At 42.9% G+C, this 12,625-nt stretch overlaps 1 protein-coding gene across 11 annotated transcripts in view; it reads left to right on the top strand.

Moving 5' to 3' along the window:
• EVC2 (EvC ciliary complex subunit 2) overlaps positions 1–12,625 on the top strand; it is a 150,040-nt gene that overhangs the window by 124,596 nt on the left and 12,819 nt on the right. For all 11 annotated transcript variants that reach the window (XM_039540430.1, XM_039540429.1, XM_039540427.1 and 8 more), the window contains 2 exons: positions 3,069–3,280; positions 5,369–5,456. In XM_039540430.1, coding sequence (XP_039396364.1) covers positions 3,069–3,280; positions 5,369–5,456 — 300 coding nt within the window. The remainder of the gene's footprint in view (positions 1–3,068; positions 3,281–5,368; positions 5,457–12,625) is intronic.

Genomic DNA, 12,625 nt, shown 5'->3' with positions numbered 1-12,625 from the left:
CCCCTCCCTCCCTGCACCTCCCGATCAGCTGTTTCGTGGGGTGCAGGAGGCTGGGGGGGGGAGGAGGAGTGAGGGCACTGCAGGCTCAGAGGAGGGTGTGGGAAGGGGTGGAGTAGGGGTGCAGGGCCTGTGGCAGAGCCTGGGGTTGAGCAGTGAGCATCCCCCGGCACATTGGAAAGTTGACACCTGTAGCTCCAGCCCCAGGGTCGGTGCCTATACAAGGAGCCACATGTTAACTTCTGAAGAGCTGCATGTGGCTCCGGAGCCACAGGTTGGCCACCCCTGATGTAGACTGTCTCCTGCTGAATAAACTTCCCTGCCTGTTGCTACATTTTTTTTACAGTCTTAGAAACCTGTTAATTAAAAACCACTAACACCTCATCAGATGATAGCTTGTAACTCATTTGATGTAACCATTCAGTAGAACAAATGAATGGTTAACTGTATGTTAACTTCATTAATCTCTCTACTAATAGCATGTTTTTATTTCCGGCACTAGCAGTTAGTCTGCATTTATTGTTATTTGTGTTATGGATGTGCATAGGGCCACATTGTATTAAGTGCTGAACATAGATAGGGTGACCAGACATCCTGTTTTTAAAGGGACAGTCCTTTATTTAAGTCCTCTTGCAGACGTCCTGACTTTTTCTTAAAAACGGGGAAATTGTCCCATACTTTCTGTCCCCTCCCCCCCGATCAGTGCTGGCCAGATCCCTGCTCACCAGCCTCCCACCCACCAGTGGTGCAGGGGGAGGGCGGAGGGGGAGGTGTCCAGTAGCCGACAATGGGAGTGGGTGTGCAAGGCTGGTGTTGAGGCAAAGATGCAGCGCGGAGAGCCGGCCGTTCCCCCTGCTGGTCCGCCATTGCACCCCACACTGGCCGACACTGGTTGCGCGCTGCAGCGGCGGGTGAGTGCGGGCAGGTGCAAGGCGGCTGCCGATTACCTTGCCTCTGCTACCCACTCATCAGCCCTTTACGTGCTCCCCCTCTCACTGCCCTCTCCCTGCTTTGCTCCTTGGCCACCCCAGCCCCGTTGCTCCTCCTTATTCCCCCCCCCCCAATGGAGCAAGTCCCACTCACAGCGCTGTGCAGAGAGCTAGTCCTGGTCAGAGCGCTCAGCCCACCGGCAGACTCCTTCCTTCCCCCACTGACTCTGGCTGGGCCGGCACCCTGGGAAAGCCCAAGACCATCCAGCCTAGGGCACTGGCCAGGAGGAGCCAAGCCCTGCATGTGCCAAAGCCCTGCACAGCGCTGGCACAGGGAAGTGTGTGTGTGTGTGTGTGTGTGTGTGTGTGTGTGTTGCAATTTCCAGCCTGTTCATGCCCCGATCCTGCAGGTTCCACGGCAGCCCCGGGGGCAGGGGATTAGTACCCTCTTCTCTCACAGACACTCAGATACACACACACCCCGCCCTGGGTCTTGCCCCCAGGGAGCGCAGGACTGCTCAGTCCCCTAGGCACTCTCCCCTGCTGAGTCACCTCTCTGGCTGTCTGCAGTCAGGTTCCCTGGGCCCTGATGCACAATGCATCCTTAGGGCTTAACTCCTTCCTACCCAGGCTGTAGATGTAGGCAGCTGGGTTACATCGGTGGTCAGCAGCAGCCTGGAAGTGTTAACTGCCTTTCGACACTGTGTGGGCAGGAAGAGACAAGCTGCTTCCAGCCACACAGAAGGGAGAGTGAGGGAGAAGAGATGAGCTCTGCAAAGACAAGGGCCAGGTCATCCCTTCCCCATCTCCTCCCACTCTAAGGCTGGAAGCAGCTCCTGTCCCCTCCCTCCCGCACAGTGCTGAAAGGCTGCTGCTGGCCACATTCTGGTGTGAACCCTAGCAGAAATCTGGGGATGGGAGGCATGTGACCCTGCATGTCTCCCCATATGCTGCCTTGGGAAGATGTGGCGCCAGGTACCAGGACAGATGGTCCATCCCAGAGGCCCAGCCAGGCATGGAGGGCGGAGAGCGCCGGATAGGGAGGGGTGGGTCGGTTGGTCACCCCTGTGTGAGAGAGTGGTGTACGGGAATGTGTGTGTCACCTCTCCTCATGTGAACCCTAAAGCCTTAAAGATAAGAAGGTAAATAAAAAGAATCCAACTACGCAGTTTGTTTTTAACAGGTGCTTACTCAACTTGATGTTAATTTGAATATTTGTACTGCATAGTTCTGATTGATTGCCGTTGAACTCACTTGAGTGGGCTGTAGCCTACGAAAGCTGATGCTCAAATAAATGTGTTAGTCTCTAAGGTGCCACAAGTACTCCTGTTCTTTTTGCGGATATAGAATAACACGGCTGCTACTCTGAAACCAGTAATTTTACCAGATGTCAGGTATCTTCTCTACTTTACAGATGGGTAACACAGGCACAGAGATCTTAAGTGACTTGGGCATGGTCAGAAAGGAAGTCTGTGGCAGAACCAGGAACTGAACCCCATGTCCTTAGTCCTAGTCTAATGGCTTAACCACACAGCTATCCTGTCTGTCGTATTAATTATGCAGTTAAGACAAGGATTTTTAAAATGACACTATTAAGCGAGGCCTCCTAAACAATTTCTAGGAAGGATTCTTGTTTGACTGTAGAGCTATTGTTTTGTTACTCTGATTTTATTATGTTGAGTAGTAGTCAATATTTTCCAATTTGAAACCTTTTTAGTATTAGTAGTTGATTTAGTATAACTAAAAATCGTCTGCATGAGTTTCTCACGTTGTGTTTCAGTAACTTTACCCTGCTTATAAATGAGGTAGCTGTCTGACGTTTCAATCTGAGTCATATGGATATTATACATTCCAAGTGTCTTCTACGTTGGAAGGTTTCAAACAGTATTGCCCTTTAGCACAGCAACAATTTACTGGTATCTTGAAGCATTGTTCGGATGCTCATTGCATACTAGTCATGTTTAGTGAAGCCGTCACAATGAACTGGAAAGTGTAGTGATCACAAGCGATTGGAAAGAATGAGAACAGAATAAAGTAATATTGCAAACCAATGATACCATCTTTTTCTTAACTCCAAATGAAAATTGTTCTTCCAAGGTGAATTGTGAATTGTTCTTATCACTGTACATTTTCAAACTCTAGGAGATTGAAGAACTTGACAGAAAGTTGGAATATGAAATGTTACATAAGGAGACGGCTCAGCAGCAGCACCTATTGAATAGGCAGAGATGGACTCCAGATGGATTGGGACTTTCAGATGAAGTTGTGGAAATTAATGTAGAGAGACGGGTGTCTGCTCTGCTGTGTCAGGCATTGAATAAGTGTAAGCAATTAGTAAATCTGCATCAGCAAAGGTAAGGCTTTTTTATATTAAGTAAGACCCCCTTTCTATATCTTAGTCATTGCAAGCAGTCTTCAGAGAATGTAACGTACCATATAGAACCAGCAAGCTAAACATTCATTCTATAAACTCTTCAGGGCAAGGATTTACGTCTTCATAAAGAACACCCTATTCTGCTGGAGGATTCTGGGCACTATTGCAATATATCCGTTCAATAATAATAAATCTGTTGACTGTGAAAATGTATTTGAAATGCAGTGCCTTACCTTACAATCAGTCTTTCTGGGCTCAACCAGTGGGCTAATGCTAATACCCCACATTATCAAGCACAAGACAAGGGTTGGTTCCAGTTCACTCAGGCTCAAGAAAACAGAATGAAAGCCACAGTCTCTGGGAACATATTTCCAATCAGATGCAAGCCACTTGAATTTCAATTCCACCTGCATCCATTTTGCTGCTCATTGAATATACTTTTCTGTTACGAGTGTTGCTAGGATAAACCAATTGTTCTAGTGAAAGAGGCCATTTTTAGTTACACACATGCCTTGAGTTTCATGTAGCACTATGAGAGAGAGCTTTGCATTACTAAGTAGATGTCACTTGGACTGATTTGTAAGGAGTGGCATTGACAGGCTTCAAAAGGAGCCATGTCCTCTGCCTTCTGGAGCAAGAATTTCAGATTGGGTCCTTTGCCGTCTGGTGTGTGTGAATCCCCAGAGCTATTTTAAGTGTTAAAGGGCCAGTCCACAGTGGGATCTAGAGGAATGTTTCTATGTCTTGCTGCAGAAGAATGGGGAAAATAAGTAGGTAGGTAGGTCATTACCCTCCCTCCAGCCCCAGGACAGAAGTCCAAGCTAACCTCTCAGCAGGCCCTTTAAAGAAACAGCAAGTAGAGCAATCTAGCTTGAAAAGTTGGTGGAGGCAAAAAGTGTCCAACCCAGGTCCAAATGACCCAGAAGGATGAAAAAAATGTCTTTGGGCTTGAGTCTGAAAAAAGAAAATAATCAGTTATCAGTGAGCAACTCTTAGCCTGAGAAGACTCACAACCTGGTAAGTATTGTGCGTGAGTTTTGAAAAGGACACAGGGGGAGAGGGGAATCAACTATCTGCGTGTGTTGAAGATGCTTCAGATCTGAGTTTTGTAACTCGTGCTCTGCACACTTGCTGAGTGGCTGGAGACCATTGCTCTTCATTTTTCTGACTCTGTTTTTTATTGCACCACTCCAAGTCTCATTTCTTCTCCAACTCCGTCCAGCATTAAAGTCTCCCAGAAGTAGAAGATTGTCTTCGCTGGGTATAAATTTGATTGTCATCCAAATCAGAACAGAACTGTTCTTATATTCCCCCTGTGCTGTTCATGGTTGGTGTACAGGCTCTGATAAGAGTCTCAAAGATGTCACTCTCCTTGCTCTGTTCTGAAGATCTGCTGGCAAGGCAAAGTGTCAAACATTAACATCCTTGAAAGAGCAAAAACAACCAGCATTGTTACAGGGATTATTAAAGCCCATCTTAGATGGACAGGTCATGATATCAAAATGAGTGCTGATAGACTCCTGAAAAACATCCTCTATAGTAAACTGAAACTCGGAAACCTCAGGAAGAGTTGTCAACAAAAATTTTCAATAGAATCTCAACTCGTACAGCATAAATATAGGTGACTTAGAAGACATAGCCAAGAACAGACTAGAATGGAGAGAAACTATTGCTAAAGGTTGTAAATACTTTGAGAAAGACAGGTGTGAAAACTGATTGAAAAAAGGGCCAAGCTTCATGCCAAGTCTTCAGCCGGAGCCTGCTCGTTCCCATGCAACACTGGTTCATTCCTATGCTCCTTGTAGATTGGACTATGCAGCCACAACAGAACACATGAGATGCTTTGCTGTCGTCAGATATGTTGGACAGTAACACTGCAGGGTCTGGCTCTTGGAGAAAAGGGGAAGAAGTGTGGTGTTCTTAGTTTGTTTGAAGAGGTGTGTGGTAAAGCTTTTAACAAAATCTGCCAGTAAAATGTTTTCTGAATGGATGAATTTTGGACATTGATTTCTTATCCCATGAAATACTATGCCTGGGAAGATAATACTAATTTCATCTTTCCCTTCAGCTTACAAGAAGAGCAATGGAATGATGTGGTGCTTGAAGATCTTCTGGAGAATATAGAAATGGATACATTTTTGGCACTTTACAGCCAGGTAAGGGTGTAATTGAATGAATTCCCACTTTTTAATCTCTGCTGTATCTGGAAATCAGTTAAGTGAACAAAAAGAGTAATTTGTAAATACTTTCCATTGTGTATCAGGTTTGTATAAAATTTGCATTTCACTCAGCTTGGACAGTGAAAATTATCTGGTGAGTTACTGTGTATAGACAGTTTTACTTTCTGGTTTTCATGTATTAGAACAATGCTGTTTAGGTTTCTGATGCTGATGGAGAATATTTATATTGAAAAATGTAAATGTACATATATATATTGATGTGAATATTCTTCAGCAGTATTCTGAACATTAATAAACACCATGCTCTCTCTCGCGCTCTCTCTCTCTCTCTCTTTTATTTTTTATTCGCGCACAGTCCTTTAAGAAGAAATAAACAAGTGGCCACATCACAAAACCACCTCTTCAGCTAACATTATTCATCACCCCTGTTGGCTGTCTAAGCTTAAATGGCATGGAAAAATGAACTACTGTCTCTCACTCACAGGTTTTCCCTCCAGGCCATGACTGAGGCATCTGGGCAGTGCTATGAAATTTAGCAGTTTTACTACTTGTGTCGTCCTTAATCCACAGAAAAGACGGCCTCCAGGGCTCTCACTCCATAAGCTGTCACATACACAACAGATTATTTAAACCAATTTTAAAAAAAAACAACGGGCTCCTGAAAGTAAAAAGTTTAACAAAGTAGAAGTATTTTTTAGGAGTCCTGACTTTGGCAATATCCCTTGAACTATTATATTTTTAGAGTTAAAGAAACAAATTTCATAATCCACATTCAAATACGTAAAGTCTCAGCCATATTATTGCCCCTCCAAATTTTTCCTCCAAGAAAGACTTGCTATCTTTTTCCTTATAGTTCTTTGCGACTTAAGTCACGTATTCACCACCATGATGCACGTTATATTGTCCCCTTCATCTGTGATTTAACAGAATAGTGTATCAACTGTTGATTACTTAGCAATGGATAAACTTTGTTATGGTGATGACAACATACCAGATAACCTGTCTGTTTTTTTGACTGGGTTGTTTTGTATGTCTTTGACTATGTCTACACTACAGACCTTCCAGTAGCACAGCTGACCCATATAGCTGCTTTATGTCGAGGGGAGAGAGCTCTCCCGTTGGCATAATTAAACCACCCCCCACAAGTGGTGGTAGCTATGTCTGCGGGAGATGCTCTCCCACCAACATAGCACTGTCCACACTGATGCTTTTGGCGGTGAAACTTATGTCTGTCAGGCTCATGTGTTTTTCACACCCCGACCAACAAAAAAATTAACCAGTAAAAGTGCTGGTGTAGACAAAGTCTTAGTCTGTTTTAAAGCTCATTATTCTGCTGTATATTTGTGTTCATCGCATATGATAAAAGTTGTCGAAGTTGTCATGACCAGAATTATCAACCTATTAGTTTTAAATTCAGACTTTTTAATTCCCTTTGATTTTCTTCTTTGCTTTCCTTTCTCTAAAACATTTTATCAAACCATCTCCGCAGCATGTTGGCTTTGACAGTTTGACATACGGAAAGCAGACATGGCTGCCAGTAATCACTGAATTCTATTTCATCCATAAATTCCCTCCCATTATATTTCCATCTCCACAGCTTACTGCACACAGAGTTCGCACAAATAGAGTCCTGACAAAATGTTGTAAGTGATAGGAATAAAAGCTTGCAGCCAGAGAAAAAATTTCCGCTGCATGCTTTTGTAGATTATTTCCCACAACATTATAAATATTCATGAGATGGTAACTTTTAAGCTTAGTTCTAAATTTGTAAATCTGTAAATTCTGTACATGCTCATAACCTTTTTATGTAATTTGCACAATACCTCTAAGAGACTTTCCAACTTTTTTTTAATAAATTATTTAGTCGTGGAACTGTACAAGATTTAACAAAATTCTTTTGACAACAACAAGAAGCTACATTTTAAGGGGCAGTGAAAGTTGCATCATCCTTTGGATGGTTTGTTCAAGTGAGGCCCTTTCCGCTAATCCCTGGTGACAGTCTGCTTGGTAATTAAAGATTGCAGGGTACTTTTCCAAGAAGATAATCTTTGGTCCTGTTCAACATTCCCCTCTCTTAATAGAATAGGTTCTGGTGTTAAAGGTTTTGTGTAAAAACATAGTGCTTCAAATACAGTACCTTAAATATGGAAGGTGTTAGATAAAGCCAAACCCTATTTAACATCAGGAGAAAATAAACCATCAGATCAGGTATAGAATTGCAAGTATTTTTAAATATATGTGAACTTCACTGACTTCATGCTTTAGAGCATTTGTCATGTGCCTTCATCATTTGGTGAACTCTTTTCATGCTAATTTTTTCCAACTTCTCATTATATATTTATTCTGCATCATATGGTGTTGCTGCAAATTATGAACAGAGTGCAGGCTTTAAACAGCATAGGTCCACTGTTCCACTATTAGCACTCCCAATACCGTCTCTTGGTTGAATTACAAGACATTTAAATGTGCTATTTTCTGATAAACACTTAGACTAATTAGGAGAATAGTTTGGAGCCTCAAATTTTCCATCATGTAGTTTATTTAGTAATTAAGTGGTCTCGGGAAACGACTCATTTGTGGATCAAGAACACTAAAACCAGAGGATGAATAGTACAATAGGGTCTCAGTCTTGGTGTTAGCTTGCCATGTTACCGAGCATACATGAGTAAGCATAGTTAGAGGATGCACAAAACAAGCCAGCTTCTCAATTCCACAGCTCAGTTACAGAAGAGTACTTATCCTGAAATGTTCCCTGTTATAGGGAATGCTTTAGGATGTTCAGAGAGGTTGTTCCTTGGTTGCTGTTGTCTGGAAGGATCAGAGTTTGGATAAACACTATCTCCACTACAGCTCCAGGCATCTGTATCGTTGATTGTGTGTTTTTATTCAGATTATGTGGCATTTAAAGAACCAGTGGTTGGTGCATTCACCTAATGCATGATGAAAGGTGGAGAAACAACTCCCTAACAATAGCTGAGTACTACCATTGCTGATTCTCATTCATTTCAATGGGAACCTTTTCCCCAAATCGATTTTGTCCTTGTGTTAGTTTTTAAAGGAGTTTTCCACATGTTTCAGATGAAAGTTGGTGTCATTCTTTTGGGGTCTGTATGAACTGGAAAGGAGGTCCAAAAGCAAATAGAGACATTTCATAACCCTAGTGACCACAGGAATTAGGAGTCCTGTAGCTTAGCAGTAACTAATTCTCTGATTGAATGGAGGGGGAGAGAACATGGCTCTTCTCTGCTAGTTACCACAGAGGGATGATAAGAAGTTTTGGAGCTCTCTGATACTCTTTGTGATGCTGCTCCAGAAATCTCACATCATCAGAAAGTAGATGGACAGTGCAGCCAGCTAGAAGGTATTGCCTTCCTGTAATGAGTTTTGCTGGGTTTCTAACAAGCAGCACAGATGCATTATAAAGCAACTTGGAAAGAACATAGTATGAATTTTTCTAAGTGGAAGTTTCAAAGCATGGTTCAGCAGATGGATAACCTTGCTTGTATGTATCTTATGGTTTCCTCAGACTTAGCGCTCTAGCAAGTGAACAGAGTGACTCTGGATATTTACCAGTTTAGTAAGATGGAGACATTTGAGATCAGAGAGAATTTACAGCACTTCCATTACTTTACTATAATTGAAAATCAGGTACTCTATATAGCATATGCTTGGAGAATTGAGCTTCATGTTTTGGACATCCAATTCCCTGGACAACTTAGTTTCAACGTGTTCAATATAAATCTGCCTTTCCTGTATAAATTTTTTTTAATTTGGTTATATATAACATAAGCAAGGAGCTGTCCTTTGCTTTGGGCATGCTTGCGTTATCCAGTTTCTACAATAAATATACAGCTACAGCCCTACAGATGCTGTATAAAATCCCATGCCACAGCAGCTATTATAGTAAAAACCCACTAACTCTCAGCCTGCCTACTTGCCATATGCCTGAGAAGAAAGATGGGCCTTGTAGCATGAATAAGCTATTAATAAAATGCATAGTGTAGCATGTTCCTAATCTCTTTGTGTTTAATCCTGTGTATTATAAAAAGCAAAGCAATAGTGTTGGAAACCATATAAAATCTGTGATTTACAATGTATAGAATATAGATTAGAATGGCAAGTGTTAGGCTCGAGTCATCCATTTTCCTCTTAACTTTAAATGGAATTTTCCCCATTGGGCAAATTTTCAACACTGCCATAAGTGGACAGATCTCCCACTGAACTAAATGGGCACTCCAGGTGCTTAGCAGCTTTGAAAAAGCAGGCCACTTATTCAGGTGCCTAACATAGACTGCTGCGTTTCAATGGTTTGGCTCTAGTGTTCCTATTTAGAAAGATTTCCCATGTAAGTCAATGAAATGTTTGTTTGAGTTACGCTGAGCTCAGGATCTTTTGCTGCTCATAGAGAGGTTAGTTTTAAGTAAGCACACAGTTATAATCCCAGGTACTCTAGTTGTTGTTTGTAGATACAACAGATGATGCAGGAAGACATTCATGTGAAAAGGGCAAAGCAAATGTGAAATCACAGCATGGACAGAGCTAATTGATTTTGCATTAGTTGTTTCAACATGTGTTACTCAATCCAAATCATTGTGATGTCTGTACAGTAGTTCTGCTGTTTTAAATTACAGTTTTACATTATTGATTGTTTTGACCGAATTCAAGAAACACAAACTCAGATGCTGCTGATGCAAGAAACCTCTGGTGTTGTCTGATACAGTTGTATAGTATCTGCTACTGTATAGTACTCATATAGCATTGAATTCACCCATCTTGGAAGGCCAGAGGACTTTATGCAGCCTATCACAGCCTTTGGGTGGTGCATAGAGCATTGAGTATGTCCTATCAACTGCAGTGAATTTATTTCAAAATATTGCAGTTTTCAACCAAGCTTTGCAAGAGTCAGCCTTCCTCTGCAGCATGGGGCACGGGTCACTTGCAGGTTTAAACTAGTGTAAATGGTGGATCTCTGCAAATTGAAGTCTTTAAATCAAGATTTTAGAACTTCAGTAACTGAGCCAGAGGTTATAAGGCTGTTACAGAAGTGGGTGAGCAAGGTTCTGTGTCCTGCAATGTGCAGGAGGTCAAACTAGATAATCACGGTGATCCCTTCTGCCTCGGGTTGCCAACTTTCTGATTGCACAAAACTGAATACCCTTGCCCCGCCCCTTCTCCGAGGCCCCACCCCACTCACTCCATCCCCCCTCCCTCCATCGCTTGCTCTCCCTCACATTCATTCACTCACTCATTTTCACTAGGCTGGAGAGGGTCCCTTTTTGACCAGGTGTTCCAGTTGAAAACTGGACACCTAGCAACCCTGAATAAGACCCCCACTAGGGATTTAACTCTATACCTCTCCATGTAACAGCATGAGCCTGGACTGCTTGTGGACCAGGTCCACTAGTTCAAACTTTTTATGTGGTCCAGCCACTCAAAGGGGACTGTAACAGAATGGCTGCCACCCAAGCACCCCTTCTTGACCACGCATGCCTCTGCAGTGTCCCCACCCCTGCTTTCCCCTTCTTCAGGGTTCCTTAAATCCCACACAGTCTTTCTCAATCAATCACAGGCTTTCCTGGGGTCTGGTTTCTTTATTTACAAAGTTCCCCCAAAAAACAAACACAAAATAAATCTTCCATGCCACCTCCTCTCTGAGGTGCTGTCTGAGCAGCCAACGCCATTCTTCAGGGACCACTGCGGGAAATCTTCTACTGCTGCAGTCCTCATCCTAGCTCTGTCCTCATAAACTCCCTCAGACTCTTTATAGCCGGTGCAGCCCTGCCCCCTTAATTGGCTCAGCTGGGTCTACTTGCTGTGGCACAGGGCAGCTGGACCTAATTTAATCACATGGGCCAGCCACCTTGTGACAGGGACAGGGATCTACACTAATGCTGGTTACAGCTGCATGCTGGCATGGGTCAGCAGATCTGCAGCCCCCAGAGAGAGAACCCCACCAGAGTGAGGCACCCAGTAAGGTGGAAACTGGGTGCCTCAGTCTGGCCCCTATCGAAACATCAGAATCTCTCATCTTCAGGCCCACTGTGATATGGAGGGGAATCTAGTATGGTATCCACTGTGGCATCTGAACACCTATCAGGATATACGAGCAGCAAGAGTAGTCCTCAAATCAAGGCCTTTACACTCCCTGACCAGCAATACCAGCTTAGCACACCCACCCTACTTCCCTCTCACACATTCATTGTTCCCACTTAGTTGAAAGAGGTGGCTCCGGGCATCTGTGTGGCATCAACACTTCTTTAACCAGGTATATACTATGTGCACCTCTTTAGTGGGTTTCAGAGTAGCAGCCGTGTTAGTCTGTATCCGCAAAAAGAACAGGAGTACTTGTGGCACCTTAAAGACTAACAAATTTATTGTAGCATGAGATTTCGTGAGCTGCAGCTCACCTCTTCGGAGCTCACGAAAGCTCATGCTACAATAAATTTGTTAGTCTTTAAGGTGCCACAAGTACTCCTGTTCTTTAGTGGGTGTCACTCTCCTTGCATTTGACAGAGTTTTGACACTTTGCTCTTGACAGCTGTAACTGAATACTGCTGTATTAAAATACCAGCACATGTTTTGCTTCAATCCAAATGACCCTTGATACAGAAAGTTAAGGGGCAGAGAGTGTGAAAAAAGTCTACGTCCAAGAACATTTAAGAGTAAACTGCTGAAGGTGAAAGCCAAGAACTCAGTCATAATTCTTTTGGCATCCATTTATATATATATCATTGAATTAAATGACTTACCGCAGGCCCTCTCACTTTTAGGGAAAGGGGATGGTGGTTCATAGACTGAAATAAGAATTTTATTCCTACCTTAATCCTCATTCGTTCTTGCAAGATTTCATAAGAGCCAACAGTGTCCAAAACCATAACACAAAGTTTAGGATAGATTTTTTTTTCTTCTTAGCGTTTTGTACTGCTGCCCATCATAGTATCTGAGCACCTTCCGTGTAAAACTGATAGTATTAGTGAAGTCCCTGATGGACTTCATGGAGTCATTGGCTCTTCTCCCTTTTCAGGGTAAAATTTCTGCTTGGGGTAGGATTATGTTTTAGTCTGGTTCATTGATTGTTAGTTGAATTTTGTTTGTATCTTTGATTTTGGGTTGAGGGTTGTGTGTGTGTGTTTTTTTAATAGGGG

The sequence above is a fragment of the Mauremys reevesii genome, linkage group 5 (assembly GCF_016161935.1).
Source record: "Mauremys reevesii isolate NIE-2019 linkage group 5, ASM1616193v1, whole genome shotgun sequence".
NCBI lineage: Eukaryota > Metazoa > Chordata > Testudines > Geoemydidae > Mauremys > Mauremys reevesii.
The sequence above is the reverse complement of the archived record's forward strand: the minus strand, read 5'-3'. Positions and strand labels throughout refer to the sequence as shown.